The sequence below is a fragment of the Gallinula chloropus genome (assembly GCF_964237585.1).
Source record: "Gallinula chloropus genome assembly, chromosome: 31".
NCBI classification, from domain to species: domain Eukaryota; kingdom Metazoa; phylum Chordata; class Aves; order Gruiformes; family Rallidae; genus Gallinula; species Gallinula chloropus.
Window position 1 is genome coordinate 1862554 of NC_140116.1, and position 16603 is coordinate 1879156.

Genomic DNA, 16603 nt, shown 5'->3' on the forward strand with positions numbered 1-16603 from the left:
TGGGGCTGGGATATGGCAGGAGATATCCCATACAAGCAGCACAAACCCCACCTAACCCACAAGTAACCACTAAACCACCAGCTGGGCTCACACTTCTACCCCTCCAAACCCTTCCCTGGGTACCCTATGCCGCTCCCTTAGCCACGCCGTGCCTCAGTTTCCCCCCCGACCCCCCCCTTTTCCCCCTCCACGAGGGCTGTCGGGATGCTGGGGACCCTTGTGCGTTGCCAGAGCCCGGCGGGGACCCCGGCTGCTTTTGTGCTCGGCCGAGGCTTTCAGGGAGCACAAAGAAGGGGACGGGGCGGCACAGATGGACCCTTTCAGAGGGGAGCCGGCTCCTTTCTCCGTCTGCCGCCGGGCTCTGCCTTCCCTCGCAATCCCCCCTTAATTGAATCCGCACTTTCATAGCTCATTACCCCCCTGATGGATTGGATTAGCCGGGGATGCAGCCCACCCCCCCCCCTCCTCCTCTCTTCCCCCCCTCTCCAGCCTCGCCGGGGAACAGTTGGCTGCTCGGCGTCCCCACGGGGAGAGGGAGGAAGGTGGGGAGGGGGCTCAGCGGGGTCCTGGCCGTTGGTTGAAGCTGGGAGTTGCTGGCGGGGGTGGTGGGGGGCTGGGGAGGGGGGGAAAAGGGCAACGGATGCGACCTCAGCTTGCAGCTCCAACGGCCGGACCCAGCTGGGCAGGGCTGGGGGGTGCGTGGTCCAAGCTGGGTGCTGTGGGGTGTTGGGCATCCCCCCCCCTCCCAGACCCACCCTAACCCCACCCCACCTTGGGTGTCACGTTATCCCGACGGGGTTTATTTGAGGATGGGGGGGGGGATGCTGAGGCGGGGGGTGGGTACCAGTTTGGGGCATCAATGACCTAACGCTGCATCCCATGGGGGGGGGCGGGGGGGGGATGCTTGTGGGCAGAGCGGGAGGAGTAGTGGGGAGGGGGGGTCTGCCCCCCCGGAGGAGTAGTGGGGAGGGGGGGTCTGCCCCCCCTTCCCAACCCCACCCTAACCCCACCCCACCCTGGGTGTCACGTTATCCCGACGGGGTTTATTTGAGGATGGGGGGAGGGGGGAAATGCTGGGGGGGGGGGGGGGGGTACCAGTTTGGGGCATCAATGACCTAACGCTGCATCCCATGGCGGGGGTGGGGATGCTTGTGGGGAGGAGTGGAGAGGGGGGGGGGCGGGTCTGGCACCCTAAATAGGGGGTGGGACGCTGGCACGCGCCGATACCCCTCTCCCCACCCCCGCACCCCCCCGCTGCTGCCCGTGGCTGGGTGTCCATATGGGTTAACGGCCGCTGCGGCGGCGGGTCCCGGCCCCGCTCCCTCATTAACCTCTGCTCCGGTGTGGGGGGGTGGGGGGACACCCCCAGCCCAGCTGCCAGCCATGCCCCGCGCCCCGGGGCCGGGGGGGGGAACCCTTTCGTCCTCGGGATGGATGAACGGCTGGGAAAGGAGGATCTACCCCCACCCGAACGCTCCTGTCCCCACCGCGCCAGGACCCGCCCCGTGTCCCTGCATCCCCGGCTGGGCTGGGATGCTGCTCAGGGGGGGTCTCTCCAGCTGGTTGCTCCCAGAGCCACGTGAGGATTGGGCTCTTTTGGGTTATTTCCCTCAGTTAACGTCTCTCCAGGGCCAGGACAGAGGATTTCTGAGCCACCTCCCAAGTTTCCCTTACAGCATCTCCCCCACCGTACAGCTGAGCATCCTGCCCAGGGCTGGGGCAGAGAGTGGGGTTGATGGGTGGGGAGGCATTTCTACCACCCACCCCCCCTTTTTATAAAGCCCTGAGCCCTGGAAAAAGGCAGTGTCCACCTCCACACAGGGCTCTGTGCAGGAGCCACCCAGCGATGCCTCTCCAGAGAGAGGAGATGCTGCTCTGGGGAGGGGGTGTGGGTTTGGGGGGGGGGTGGGGTGGGTGTGGGATGCAGGGGCCATCCACCCAGATGGGAGATCCCATCCCAGACATCTGATGGGAGGATAAAGAGGGAAGGAAAAAGCGCCCAGGGCGTAAATGGTTTAGCATCTTCCTCCCCCTGCATCCTCATCCTCTTAGCGCAGGGGAGAGCCGGGCGCTCCCGGACCAGATGTGGCCAGAGTCCCATCGGGGTAGTTAGTGCCCGATCGCTTACGGGAGGGGATTAGAGAGCCTCCGCTCAGAGCCACGCTCCCCAAGGCTGCTTGGATTAGGGTCTAATGCGCCAGGCTCTACCTAAAGGGGGCTCAGATGGAGCTGGAACCCTCCTCATCCTCACTTGGTGAAAGCTCTAATGGCCCAGAGTGGTACCCAGGGGCTGTGGCTGGATGGAGCCCTCGGCTGTAACACTGACAGGGGAGGGATCCTGGGGTGGGGGGGGGTGTCTTTTTGGAAAGCTCTGCTTATTCCAAGGGGAGACCCAATGGCTGAGACATGGGGGGTCCCTGCCCAGCACCCCGAATTCTCAGCATCCCTCCTTTAAAATGGGGAGGGGGGTGCCTCTCCTGCAGTTCACTTTGCCCAGGGACAGGGGAGAGATGTGGGTGTCCTGGGAGATGCTCGGGGTGGCTTGAGGAGGTCTCCAAGCTCCCCTGGGAATGGCACAGGGAACACCCCACCAGGGACAGGGGAGAGATGTGGGTGTCCTGGGAGATGCTCGAGGTGGCTTGAGGGGGTCTCCAAGCTCCCCTGGGAATGGCACAGGGAACACCCCACCCCTTGTCTCAGGAGGGTGTAGGGAGCCCAAACCAGGCTCTGGGGATGGACAGACTGCTGTCCCTGGGCTGGCAGGGGATGGACACTGCAGTGCCCAGCCTCTCACCTCTCCTCCCCCTGGTTCCCTGTGCTCAGAACAGGGAAAACCAGGGAAAACATGGGGATCCCACCCCTCTGCTTGTGCCAGTGGCTCAAAATCACCCTCCTGGAGCTGTGCCCAGAGTCTGTCTGTCCTGGCATCGGGGTCTCCACAGCAGGGCCAAGGTGATGCTGCCTGAGGGATTTTGGCCCTGGAGCCCCAGAGCCCTGGCCCTGCTTTGTGGAGGGGACACCCCAATATTCCCTCTGCACAGGGAGCTGTCGGGGGGGGGGGCAGCAGTTGCCCCATCCTCCCTGTGAGCTCAGCTGTGACACCCAGGCAGCTCACAGCCCCATGGAGAGGGGGTGGGGGGCCCAGCAGCCCCCTCTGAAACTCCCCAACGTGGCTGCGCTCAGGTGGGGGATGTGACTGTGGGGGGGGGGGGTGTGTGTCCCCTCCCCAAGAGCCAGCGCTGTCCCCGTCAGGCACAGAGCTGGGGGGGGCCCTGGAGTCCCTGAGCTGGCAACAGATGGCTGGAGGCAGCTTGCTGACACCTGCCCCTCCTCTCCACCCCTCTCCTGCCCTTCCCTTTCTTCTCCTCTCGTTTGGTTTGATTTGGGGGGAGCTGGAGGGTCTCCCTGTGTCGCTCCCCTCAGAGGGAGCAGAGGGATGCTCTGTCCCCTGGGGGTTTGGGGGGCGGGGGGGATGGGGCAGGAGGTCCTTTGAGTGAGGGTGATGCTGTATAGGATGCTCTGGTGTCTCTGCCAGGGGCAGGCAGGGGGTTGGGGTAGGGTTGGGGTAGGGGGTGGGGTGCCTTTCCTCTGCCTGCCTGCCCAGGGTACATCCAGGAGCCTCCTGGCCTTGGCTGTGCCTGGAGCTGATGCAGGCAGAGCATCCATCCCACCACCACCTACCCCAAAACGTGTGTCCCCCCCGCCCCTTGGCCCTGCTCCCCCCTCAAACACCCCCCTCCAGTGCAGAGCAGCTCCCCAGCATCACCTGAGCATCTCCAGTGCTGCCCAGTGCTCCTCCAACCCCACCACCCACCACTACAGCAGCGATGTGGGTGAGGGTGGGTAAGGGAGAGGGGGGGCTGGAAAAGCAGCTTCCCACTGACTGGGGGGCACAGGGGACACGTGGGCAGGGCACTGGCACTGCCAGCCAAGCCTGGGGACATCGGGGTCCCTCTCCACAAAGGGGTTCAGCATCCAGGAGGTGGGAGTGGGCTGGGGGATGCTGAAGCAGGAGGAGGGTTGGGGTCCTGTGCCTGTGCAACCCTGTGCTGGCAAAGCCCCCCTCCAGGTCCCCCTGGTCACCCCTCCAGTGAGGATTGAGGTGCCAAGAGCATCCTGGTCCCTCACCCAGGCTGTGTCCTGTCCTGTGCCACCTGCCCCTGGCATACACCCCAACAGCCATCAATGACCCCCTGCCACGAGACCCCTGACTGCCCCACAGCATTTCAACCTGCAGCTTAACCCCCCCCACCACACACACACCCCCCACCTCCCCCCCAGCATCTGCAACCAGCTCCTGCTGCACCCCACCTCCTGCACCCACCCCGTGTCCCCCCCAAAAACCGCCTCTTCCCCCCTTTTCCCAGCACATTTCTATAAATCAAGCTCTGGCATGCCCCCTCCCCCCCTGAGGCAGGGTGGGTTTTTTTGGGGGGGGGATGTCACCTGTGACCCCTGGCAGATGGTGCTGGGAGTCCCAGCCCTTCCCCAGGAACTGTTGCAGCCAGCCATCTGTCAGGCAGCTCGAACCTCCCCGCTCCCAGCGCGCAGCATCCCCACCTTGGGACCCGGGATGCTGCCCGCCCTCCCAAGGCAGGGGGTGTGAGGAGGGGGGGGCAGGAGAGCAGGGCTGGGGGCTGTCTTGCCTGCTGCCCACCCAAAGCCAGCAGGGGGGAAGAAGGAGCTGGTGGGAGGAGGGGGGATTTGGGGTCCCTCTTGGATAGGGGTGGTGTTGGCTGGCGGTGATGGGGCTGCTGGGGGTCCGGTCCCCGGAGCAGGCTGGGGGGCAGTGAGTGGGGATCATCCTGGGGGTCCCACTGCCAAGCTCATCCCACTGCCCAAGGGGCTCTGGGTTTGTCCCCCAGGGTGTAGGGCTGAGAACAGCACCTGGGTGCAGGGTTGGGGGTCTCTGGAGACCCCCTGGCCACCCCCCCTGGAGAGAGCACAGCTGGGTGAGGACAGAGGATGCACCTATTGCTGCCCCAGTTCCTCTGGGATGGTCCCCAGGAACCGGCTGCCTCTGGGACATGGACCCAGGGGTCCCACAGCTCAGCTCCTCGGGCCCTGGGTGGGGGGTAATTCCTCAGGGCAGGATGTGGGAGCAGCTCCCTGGGGGCTCCAAGGGGGGGCAGCGAGTGGGGCTGAGCCTGCTGCATCCACAGCTGGGTGCAAAGGGAGGATGGGGACAGGGTTTGGGTGCCAAAGCCCAAAACAGCACCCAGGGGTCATGGCACCCACTCAGGGGTCCCCACATCCACCCTGGGGTCCCAACATCCACCCAGGGGTCCCCACACCCACCCTGGGGTCCCACCAGATATCCAGGGGCTCAAACACCCACCCAGGGGTTCCAACACCCACCCAGGGGTCCCGACACCCACCCTAGAGTCCCAACACTCACCCAGGGGTTCCAACACCTGCCCAGGGGTCCTGACACCCACCCTGGGGTCCCACCAGCCATCCAGCGGCTCAAAACACCCACTCAGGGGTCCCAACACCTGCCCAGGGGTCCCGACACCCACCCTGGGGTCCCACCAGCCATCCAGTGGCTCAAACACCCACCCAGGGGTCCCGACACCCACCCAGGGGTCCCGACACCCACCCTGGGGTCCCACCAGCCATCCAGTGGCTCAAAACACCCACCCAGGGGTCCCAACACCCACCCAGGGGTCCCAACACCTGCCCAGGGGTTCTGATGCACACTCAGGGGTTCCAACACCCACCCAGGGGTCCTGACACCCACCCTGGGGTCCCACCAGCCGTCCAGTGGCTCAAACACCCACCCAGGGGTCCTGACCCCCACCCAGGGGTTCCAACACCCACCCAGGGGTCCCAACACCTGCCCAGAGGTCCTGACCCCCACCCAGGGGTTCCAACACCCACCCAGGGGTCCCAACACCTGCCCAGAGGTCCTGACCCCCACCCAGGGGTTCCAACACCCACCCAGGGGTCCTGACACCCACCCTATGGTCCCAACACCCACCCAGGGGTCCCAACACTCGCCCTGTCCCTGGCAGAGAAGTGATGGGGAGGGGGCTGCTGGGGATCCAGGCTCTGTGAGGAACAGCACCCTCCTCCACAGGCTCAGCCTTTATTGCCCTCAGGGGTGCCGCTGCCCACCGCCCATCCCTCCCACCCCCCCTCTGCTGCTGCAGCTGGGGAACACAACACTGGGTGGGCCCAGGGGTGCCGAGCCCGCTGCCTCCATCCCCTCTCTCTCCCTCCATGGCCAGCACCAGTCTGCCCAGCTCCCTCCAGCATCCTGCACTGGTCCTGCGGTGCGGCCGGCTGCATCCCACAGCGGGACCCATCCTGCCCGGAGCCACGGGCGCTGGAGAGGGGCTGCAGTCCCCCCACACCCCTCTCCCCATCCCTCCCAGCCTCAGGGTGAGACCACGTAGGCGGTGGCGATGTACTTCTTGCCGTGGCCGTAGGTGGACTTGGTCCAGGGGTAGGTCTGGATGCTCAGGCTGTGGCCACCCAGGCTGAGGTGACACCTGTGGGGACACCACCCGTGGTCACAGCCCTGACCCACCCCCCCAACCCACCCTGACCCACCCTCAGGGTGCTCCCAGCATCCCCCCCCCCCCTCCATCCCCAGCCACAACATCCCCCAGCTGTGCTGGGCTCAGGATGGTACCGGCGGCTCCGTGGCTGGAGGGAGGGCAGACAGACGGACAGACAGACAGACAGAGGTGGTACTTACACCCTGCCGGGGCGGGCGATGAAGCAGAGGGTGTACAAGCCCAGCTCGAACTCGGGGCTGCAGCCGATGAAGGCAGAACCCACCTCCTTGTAGAACCCATCCCAGCTGAACTGCAGCCCCAGCACGTCGGGGTAGGAGTCCCACTAGGGAAAGGGAAAGGGGGTGCAGGGCTCAGACCCCCACCCCCCAACCCCCCCATGGTTCCCCTTGGCGTGGGGGGCAGCAGGGAAGGGAATTTGGGCAAAGCCCATCTGTGTGTGGAGCTGGGCACCCTCACACCCTCCCTGGGGAACGGGCCCAGGGCAGCTTCAGCTGGTCTGAGGGGCTCCCAGACAGACCCCCCCAACTTCAAATCCCTTTGTTCTGGTTTGGGATCCCCCCCCCCCCCTTTGCCCATTGAATTGTCTTCTCCAGACCTTCCCACCCGTCCCTCATCCCAGTGGCCACAGGTGAAGGTGGGGGAGGATGTGGCAGGGGGAACATCTCCAGTGTTACTGATCCACATGTTTGGGATGCAGCTGGTTTGGGATGTGTCTGACATGGGATGTGGCTGGTTTGGGATGCAGCTGTTTTGGGATGCAGTGGATTTGGGATGCAGTCAGTTTGGGATGCAGCTGGTTTGGGACGTGTCTGACATGGGATGTGGCTGGTTTGGGATGCAGTGGATTTGGGATGCAGTTGGTTTGGGATGCGGATGGTTTGGGATGCAGTCAATTTGGGATGCAGATGGTTTGGGATGCAGATGATTTGGGATGCAGTGGGTTTGGGATGCAGCTGGTTTGGGATGCAGCTGGTTTGGGATGCAGATGGTTTGGGATGCAGTCAGTTTGGGATGCAGCTGGTTTGGGATGCAGTGGATTTGGGATATGTCTGATTTGAGATGCAGCTGGTTTGGGATGCAGTGGATTTGGGATGCAACTGGTTTGGGATGCAGCTGATTTGGGATGCAGATCCCAACAGGATCACTTACCGGCCCATTGAAGTTGTGGCTGAAGTAGTTGACCAGACCCCTCTTCTCAAGCAGGTAGAAGCGAATCCAGTTGTGGAATCCAGACACTTTCCCCTTCTTCACCTCCCCTGGACACAAGCGAGACCCTGGGCTGAGCCCCCCCAGCCTGGCACCTGCCTGGCACCCCCCGTGCCCCCTCACAGGCTCTACCTGAGAAGACGTGCTCGAAGCCGCTGGAGTCCTGCTCGCCCTCAGCTCTGGAGTAGAGGCCGAACCACATCTCCTTCAGGTCAGCAAGGAACTCCTGCTGGGAGCTGTAGCGGTCTGCAGGTGGTGTGGAGGGCTGGGAGCAGAGCCCCAGGGTGGGAGCTGCCCCCAGCCCCACCCCACTCCCCTCCCTTGGGAGCATCTCAGCTTCACCCAACTCCACTTTCCTCTTCCCCTCTATCCTGCGTCCTCCTCGGTCATCTCCCACCCAGCCTGGGCTTTCCCAACACCCAGAGACCCCCAATCCTCCCCTAGGCAGCCCTGCCCTACCCCACACTCACTTTTCTTGTGGAGGAAGGTGAAGAGTTTCCTCATGAGCTCCGTTTTCATCACCTCCATGAGGAAGTTGTCCTGCTCCCTCAGCTCCTCTGCTGTCACCTCCTCCTCCCTGCCAGTCGAGCGCTGGTAGTTGTCCAGCAGCTTAATGAAGCTGGCGTAGGTGGGCTTGGAGAAGAGCCCCTCATTGACATATCTGTAGAGCCTAGGAGAGAGCAGATCCTCCTCTCAGTGGGGACCCAGATGTCCCCTCCAAATCCAGACCTGGCTGGCTGGTCTCTGCTGTGGTTCCCCCCCAGCCCCCCAGTTTCTGGCCATCCCCCCCCCCCCACTGAGGATGCTGGGTGCAGGCTCACGGCTGTGGGGAGCGATCCTCCTGGTCATCTGTTTCCTCAGGGGATGCCTGGTACTGGGGGTTGATGGTGATGTCGCTGGGATGGGCTTTGTTGTGATCCGCGGCGTAAAGCTGCTCCGAGACCTGCAGCAGGTCCTCATCCGTGATGGCATCCTGGGACCTGGAGAATCCCTCTGCAAGGAGAGGTGAGGGGTTGGTGGGGCCAGGCAGCAGCTCCTGGGGATGTGAGGGTGATGGGCTACCCCGTGGGTGCTGCACTGGTTTCACTGGACACGTGGAGAGCTGGGACACGGAGGGGTTGGTTGGGGGGTGCGGGGAGGTCCCAGCTCTCACCAACCCCACACCCTGCAGGTAAGAGCTATGGGGGCACTGGATGAGCTGGGATCACCGGTCCCCATCCCATGATGCTGGGATCAGCCCCTTCCTGGTGTCCCACGTTTCAGGTGTGTGGTGACCAGTGAGCACAAGCACCAGTTGATCCCAGCAACCACCCGTGGAGCAGCTGGTGATGGGACAGCGCGGGCACCGATACCCAGAAACCCTTGTGACACCCCAATACTATTGACCCCCCCCTGGAGCTGTGGGGGGCAGGGGAGTGTGGGGTGGAGCTGGGGTGATGGTTTATCACCCAAATTACTCACCACGGGTGTGAGCTGCCTCCTCAGCCCATTCTCCTCCTGCGTGGAGAGCAGAGGAAAAGCCGGTCAAGGGGGATGGAGATGTGGGCTGGGGGTTGCCCATCACCACCAGTGGACACACAGACCCCTCTGTGCCCCACAGCTGGGCTCTGGCAGCTTTGGGAGGAGGGGGAGACCAGCACCCCCAGCAGCCCTGGGATGCTCACCGGGGCGGCAGTGGGTGTGGTAATCCTGGCAGCAGTTGTGGTGGCTCTCGCACTCGGCGTCGCAGTGGCACTCGTCCTCCCTGCTGTAGGGCTCCTCACAGCGTCCCTCGCAGGAGTCAGGGGCCGTGTACAGGTCTTTGGGAGGGACAAACAGCAGGATGGACCAAGCACCTCTCCCCTCAGCCAGCCTGACCCCCTCCAGCACCCTTCCTTCTGCCCACAGTCCCATCCTGGGGGACCCCGAAGGACCCAGCTCCTCCCCAGAGCTGCCTGTCCCCCTGGTCCGTGGGTAGGGGTGGCACGGTGACTCCTCAGGATGTGCATCTCCAGGGGTCACTCCCCTCTGGCCCTGGACATCAGCACGTCTGGGTCACCTCCCGTCAGGAGGCGTGTTGGTGGCTCCCCACCATTAACCCTGATTCACCCCTCTAATGCCAGGCTGAGCGAGCAGGGTGCCCCAGGTTCAGCTCCCTGGGGCTGCAGGAGGGCTGCCACATTCCAGACACCCTGACGTGCACCTCAGGGGGAGGATGGGTGGGAAGAGGGGCCACAGGGGACCGAGGTGTTGGGTTTTGTGGGAAGAGAGGACCTGGACACCCCCCTGCTTGGGAAGGGGGGATAGGGGAGCAGGCAGCCCAGCCCACCTTTCCCATCAGCAGAGGGGGGGAGTGGGGACAGGGAGGGGATTGTCCCTCTCTGCTCTGCCCCAGCTGGAGTCCAACTGGGGTCCCCAGTGCAAGGAAGATGTGGGGCTGTTGGAGAGGGGTCAGAGGAGCCATGAGGATGATCAGAGGGCTGGAGCAGCTCCCCTATGGAGAGAGGCTGAGGGAGCTGGGCTGGGTCAGCCTGGAGAAGAGAAGACTGTGGGGGGACCTCACTGCAGCCCCCCAGTCCCTGAAGGGAGCAGAGGAACAGGAGGGGAATGGGCTTGTTCAAGGGCAGAGACTGGCAGGACAAGGGGATGGGGTGAAGCTGGAGGAGGGAAGGGGGAGAGGAGAGATTGGGGGGAAGTTCTTTGCAGAGAGAGTGGTGAGGGGCTGGAAGGGGCTGCCCAGAGAGGGGGTGGGTGCCCCATCCATCCCTGGGGGTGTCCAAGGCCAGGTTGGCTGGGGCCCTGGGCAACTTTGTGTAGCTCCAGGCCTGGAGGTTGGTGTCCCTGCCTGTGGCAGGGGGTTGGAGCTCTGTGCTCCTTGGGGTCCCTTCCAACCCAGTCCATTCCATGACTCATCCTCTGACTCCCAGCATCCCTCTGCTCCTGCCAGGACAGTTCCCCATCTCCAAGGACGTGTGGAGGATCCACGTCCCAAGCCAGCACCTTGCAAAGCAGTTGCCAGAGGACAGGGTGTACCTGTACCTCTCCCTGCCAGCCTGCAATCACACAACATCCCGAGCAGAGCCTCCAACTCCCAGCAGGTGAAACGTGCCCTCGGGCCCAATCCTGGCACAGGCAGCCATGACAGTGACCTCACAACCTTCCCCTCCCACCGGCCGCGCCAGCTCTCCTGGCTCCTGCTACACCCGAGTTCTTTGTGCTTCCTCGGCATCGTGCGTGGCCAGCAGGTGACAGGAGGGGATCCTCCCCCTCTGCTCTGCCCTGCTCAGGCCCCACTGGAGTGTTGTGTCCAGGTCTGGGCTCCCTGGGATCAAAGGGACAGGGATCTGCTGGAGAGAGTCCAGAGGAGGGACAGGGAGATGCTGAAGGGCCTGGAGCATCCCCCCTGTGAGGAAAGGCTGAGTGAGCTGGGGCTGTTCAGCCTGGGGAGGAGAGACTGAGAGGGGATCTGATCACTGGGGATCAATAGCTGAAGGGTGGGACCCAGGGGCCATGGGCAGCCTCTGCTCAGTGTCTGTGGGGACAGGACAAGGGGTGATGGGCTCAAGTTGGAGCACAGGGAGTTCCCCCCCAATCTGGGGAAGAACTTTTCCCCAGTGAGGGTGAGGGAGCCCTGGGACAGGCTGCCCAGGGCGTGTGGAGTCTCCTTCTCTGGAGAGATTCCAGCCCCATCTGGACACCAACCTGTCCTGGGGAGCTGCTTTGGCAGGGGGGTTGGACTCTCGAGGTCCCTTCCAACCCCTATGACTCTGTGATCCCACAGGATGGCTGACCTGGCACCAGCAGCACGCTGCTGGCCCCCTTTGCCCCCTCCCCAACAGCTCCTTGTCTGCTAACCCCCCTCAATAGCAAGCCTGGCTCTAGCAGGGAGGGATGCCTTGCTTGGGATGTTCCTCCAGGTGACAGTGCTGTGACCCTTGGTGCTGTTTCACTCCCAGTTTTCCTTGCACCGAGGTGCTGGGAGAACTGGGAAGGGCTTGCAGAGGGATGGGGCACCCATGGTTTGGGTGGTGAGTGATGCTGGGGGTGTCCAGACACCCCGTTCTCAGCGGAGCAGCCAGGGCTGGAGCTGTGAGGGTGGCAGATCCCGTCTCCAGGACGGCGTCCCTCCTGCTCCCCGGAGCTGCTGTTTGGGATCAGTCAGCCTGAATCATACATCCAGGCTCCTTTTCCAGCACCAACACCAGAGGGATTGTGCAAGGAGGGAGCTGCCCACATATAAGTCACCTCTGAGAGGTTCCCGGTGCCGGGACGGGTGCCGCTGGAGCGTGTCTCAGCAGAGCACCGATACCGGGCTGCGCCGTGACTCAGCCGGTGCCGGGAGCCTTGGGGAGTCCTGAGCATCACCCCATTTCCCACGGGGTGCCCAGGCTTCTCCCAGCACGGGGAGCAGGGCATGGTGACACAGACCTCACCCAAGGCATGGGCATGAGGAGCCTCCGCCGGGGATGCTGGAGAGAAGGACACGGCCAGCTGAGAGACCCAAGGGGATCCTGGGGGCATCAGGAGGAGTGTGGGCAGCAGGTGACAGGAGGGGATCCTCCCCCTCTGCTCTGCCCTGCTCAGGCCCCACTGGAGTGTTGTGTCCAGGGCTGGGCTCCCTGGGATCAAAGGGACAGGGATCTCCTGGAGAGAGTCCAGAGGAGGGACAGGGAGATGCTGAAGGGGCTGGAGCATCTCCCCTGTGAGGAAAGGCTGAGGGAGCTGGGGCTGTTCAGCCTGGGGAGGAGAAAACTAAGGGGGGACCTTATTCATGTTTATCAATATCTGAAGTATGGGATGCAGGGGGAATGGGCAGCCCCTTTGCAGTGTCTGTGGGGACAGGACAAGGGGCAATGGCTGCAAGTTGGAGCACAGGAAGAGCTTTTCCCCAGTGAGGGTGAGGGAGCCCTGGGACAGGCTGCCCAGGGGGTGTGGAGTCTCCTTCTCTGGAGAGATTCCAGCCCCATCTGGACACCAACCTGTGCAATATGAGCTGGGGAGCTGCTTTGACAGGGGGGTTGGACCCAATGAGCTCTTGAGGTCCCTTCCCACCCCTGTGACTCTGTGATTCTGTGATCCCAACAGCTCCATCAGCACTTGGCTGGTCCAGCCAGGAGATATTTTGTGGCTGCAGAGATCTTCTGGCTGTGTGAAGCCAGGCAAGTATTTACATCCCATTTTCAGCCCTTCATCCAGATGGATCCTCCGTGTCCATCCTTCCCTGGGAGCAGCTTTTTTGGATGAGAAAAGGCTCCTTTTCCTTTCTGCCCAGAAGAGTCTGGGGTTATTTCCTGAACAGCCCCGTTCACCACAGCATGGAGGAATGTCTGAGCCATGGCAGAGCCATCCCAGTTGGCTTCATGAGTTATGTCTCAGGTCAGAGCAGCACCCACAAGTTCCTGGCCTGACTCAGGACCTCGCTGCGCCGTGCAGACACAGACCCAAGATCTGCCTCACAAAGGGGACAGCCAAAGGACAAGCTAATTTTGCAGCAAATGGGGTCTGAGCTCCCCTTGAGCTCCCCAAATATTTAGTTACAAGCTCCCAGCTCCCAAAACTGGGGTGGAAAGTGAGGTAACCAGGCAAAGATCTCTGTGCTGCCCATCCGCGGGCGCGCGAGGTGATGGGGTTATGGCATGAGGGAGGTGGGACAGCTCTGATGGGTCCATCAGGGTGATGGTGCTGTTCTTCTGGTCCATAGCCTGTGCCAAGGATGGACCATGCCACGAGCTGGTGATGCCACCCAGCTTCCCAGCACAGTGAGCCCCAGGCATCCTTGGGAGAGGAGAGCGTGGCAGATCCCCACGCTGGGTTTGGGGGGCAGCCCAGCACCTGGCTGGCAGCAGCTCCAGGCCTTGCACAACTCCTTCCCATCAATGCCTGGGGGTGTCCTCTGCTCCAGAAACCTCAGATAGAGCTGGCTGGCTGGCAGCTTCAGAGGTGATGACGCTCCCCTTCTTGAGAATGGGGTTTGTGCAAGGAGGTGGCAGCGAGGGCAGCCAGTCAGAGGCAGATGCTGGGCATTCAGGAGCCAAACCCGGTGCTGGGGAGCCAAAACCTGGTGCTGGGGAGCCAAAACCCTGTGCTGGGGAGCCAAAACCTGGTGCTGGGGAACCAAAACCTGGTGCTCAGGAGCCAAAACCTGGTGCTGGGGAGCCAAAACCCGGTTCTCAGGAGCCAAAACCCGGTGCTGGGGAGCCAAAACCTGGTGCTGGGGAGCCAAAACCTGGTGCTGGAGAGCCAAAACCCAGTTCTCGGGAGCCAAAACCTGGTGCTGGTGAGTCAAAACCTGGCACTGGGGAGCCAAAACCTGGTGCTCAGGTGTCAAAACCCAGTGCTCAGGAGCTAAAACCCAGTTCTCAAGAGCCAAAACCTGGTGCTCAGGAGCCAAAACCCAGTACTGGGGAGCCAAAACCCAGTGCTGGGGAGCCAAAACCCGGTGCTGGGGAGCCAAAACCCGGTGCTAGGAGCTAAAACCCAGTGCTCAGGAGCCAAAACCTGGTGCTGGGGAGCCAAGACCTGGTGCTGGGGAGCCAAAACCTGGTGCTCAGGAGCCAAAACCTGGTGCTCAGGTGTCAAAACCCAGTGCTGGGGAGCCAAAACCCAGTGCTGGGGAGCCAAAACCTGGTGCTGGGGAGGTAAAACCCAGTTCTCAAGAGCCAAGACCTGGTGCTCAGGAGCCAAAACCCGGTGCTGGGGAGCCAAAACCCAGTGCTGGGGAGCCAAAACCCAATGCTAGGAGCTAAAACCCAGTGCTCAGGAGCCAAAACCTGGTGCTCAGGAGCCAAAACCTGGTGCTGGGGAGCCAAAACCTGGTGCTGGGGAGCTAAAACCCAGTGCTAGAAGCTAAAACCCAGTGCTGGGGAGCCACTCCTCACTGCAGCATCCACCTTAAAGCCAGAGCGACTCTTCATCTCCCTTCCAAGCCCATCTCCTCCTGTAACCACCATGGAGTTGTGAGGGGTGAAACACCCGAATCCAGGTGGCATTTCCCATCTCTGGTCCCTCCTCTCACCTCCAGCCACCCCTTGCCCCCCATCCCAGCGTGGGGGGGTGAAGGAGCTGGAGGAAGGTGGGCTTGCACAGTGGAAGCACGGCAAGACGCACTGGGAAGAAACTGGTGGACAAAGGGGAACCCCTCAAAGAGAAGGATAAACCACCCTCCTCACCCACTGAGACCCCAAAGCTTGAGGAAGCCCCCTCCCCAATACCCTGTCCCCTGCAAGGAACCAGCTGCCCCAGCACTTCATCTGCTTTCATCCCACCCTTGTCCCCTTCCCATCTGAGGCCTCAGCGGGTTGATCCCCTCTGCCAAAGCAAAGCTCCATTACTCACTGCTGGACACGCAGCCCAGGGCTATTCCTGCCCCGATGAGGAGGATCCAGACCTTCATCCTCCCTTAAACGACGAGCTGGGGGGGTCCTTAAGAGTGTCCTAGAGAGCAAGGTGGGAATGCTGGTGCTCCTCAGCGCTCCCTGCTATATGTGTGTCCCCTGGGAGCGTGGTGGGGAGGGAGGGAGGGAGGGAGGAGCGTGATGCCACCGAGGGCTTCACGGGCAGGCTGCACCCAAACTTTGCCAAAACTCATTATGTGCACAGCTTAATTATAGGCTGCCCAGAGTGGGAGGAGGGCTGGTAAATCCAGTATCCCAGTATTGCTCCACTCGCAGCGTGCATGACCCCGCAAGGGGGGTGGAAGGAGCACAGGGGGGGAAGCTTCTCAGGGGGGTCTTGCCCCCACCTCCCCCAGCCCAGCAGGTCTATGAGACAACTTGCCCCCACCTCAGTGTGCTGGGTCCTCCCACGCAGCTGGGGTTGACTGGGGGGGAGCTTTCTGCTCCCTGGTTGATTTGGGGTGCTGATCTGTCCTTCCTCAGCCCCTGTGCCCACTCGATGACACACGTGAAGCCTCCAGGTCCTCCAGCAGCACCAAGAAGCCCTGAGGTGTCACCACAAGCCAAGGTCCAGGCTGAAGGCTGCTCGGGGAGTAGGTGTGGTGGGCTGTCCCAGGGTGGTCTCCAAGCCCATCCCCATGCTCCATAGGGCTGCCTTCTCCAGGGGAGGCTGGGTAACGCTGCAGAGGAGCTCAGCCCACGCCTGGTGTGGTCACCAACCCCTTCCCTGCCCAGGGCAGCGCCAGACCAGGCTCAGCTCAGTGCATCCCACCAGAAGATGTGTCACCCAAAGGTCTTTGGGTGTATCAGGCAGGAGAGGTGGCTTCCCATGTTACCACAGCCTGGGGGGGGGGGGGAGCTCAGCACCCACTGGATCCCAGTCCTGAAGCGTGTCATAACGTGCCCACCAGTACACCCAAAGGTGTGGGAGTCAACAGACCCGAATGGGTTGGAGCCCATCCTGCCTCCAAGGGCATCTTCATGTTGTTTTCAGGGTCCATCCACCCCCCTCTGCTGCCCACTCACTGGGCTGCCCTCAAAACCACCCCAGGAAGATCCTCCAGACCTCACTCAGCATCCTCAGAGTCCTTCTGGAGGTTGGTTGAAAAACTGGGGTGTGGGGGGGTGGGGGTCTTCCCCATTCTGGGAATTTTTTGGTCACTGGGGGAGGCTCAACGCGCCCCACAGGTCCCCCTGTCCCAACCACTGTCACTTGAGGCATGGGCTGACCTCAGCATGTCCATCCATGGACCATGTCTGCATGGAGCAGCATCCTTCCTCCCTCCATCTGTCCTGGAAAATACCAGAGAGGGACCCCACCCGAAGCTCCAGCCCTGCCTGAAGCCCAAACCCTGCTCCTGTGGCAGACCCAGGGGCACATCCCGACATGGGATGGCCCCACATGTCCCATGTCCCTCTGGTTTGGCCAGGCCCTGCTTCCCTGATGGGATACAGGGAACACTCCCCAGCCAGAGGCTCCGGGAGCTTCTGTAAACACCC

At 62.6% G+C, this 16603-nt stretch overlaps 1 protein-coding gene across 1 annotated transcript; it reads right to left on the reverse strand.

Moving 5' to 3' along the window:
* Positions 1-6379: 6379 nt before the first annotated feature.
* Positions 6380-15102, reverse strand: ENDOU (endonuclease, poly(U) specific; the record flags this gene model as incomplete). Its single annotated transcript, XM_084277395.1, has 9 exons — positions 6380-6494; positions 6704-6846; positions 7674-7780; positions 7863-7976; positions 8201-8400; positions 8552-8723; positions 9192-9227; positions 9395-9529; positions 15045-15102. The coding sequence occupies 9 exons, from the start codon at positions 15100-15102 to the stop codon at positions 6380-6382; spliced, it is 1080 nt and encodes a 359-aa protein (XP_084133521.1).
* Between the last annotated feature and the right edge of the window lie 1501 nt (positions 15103-16603).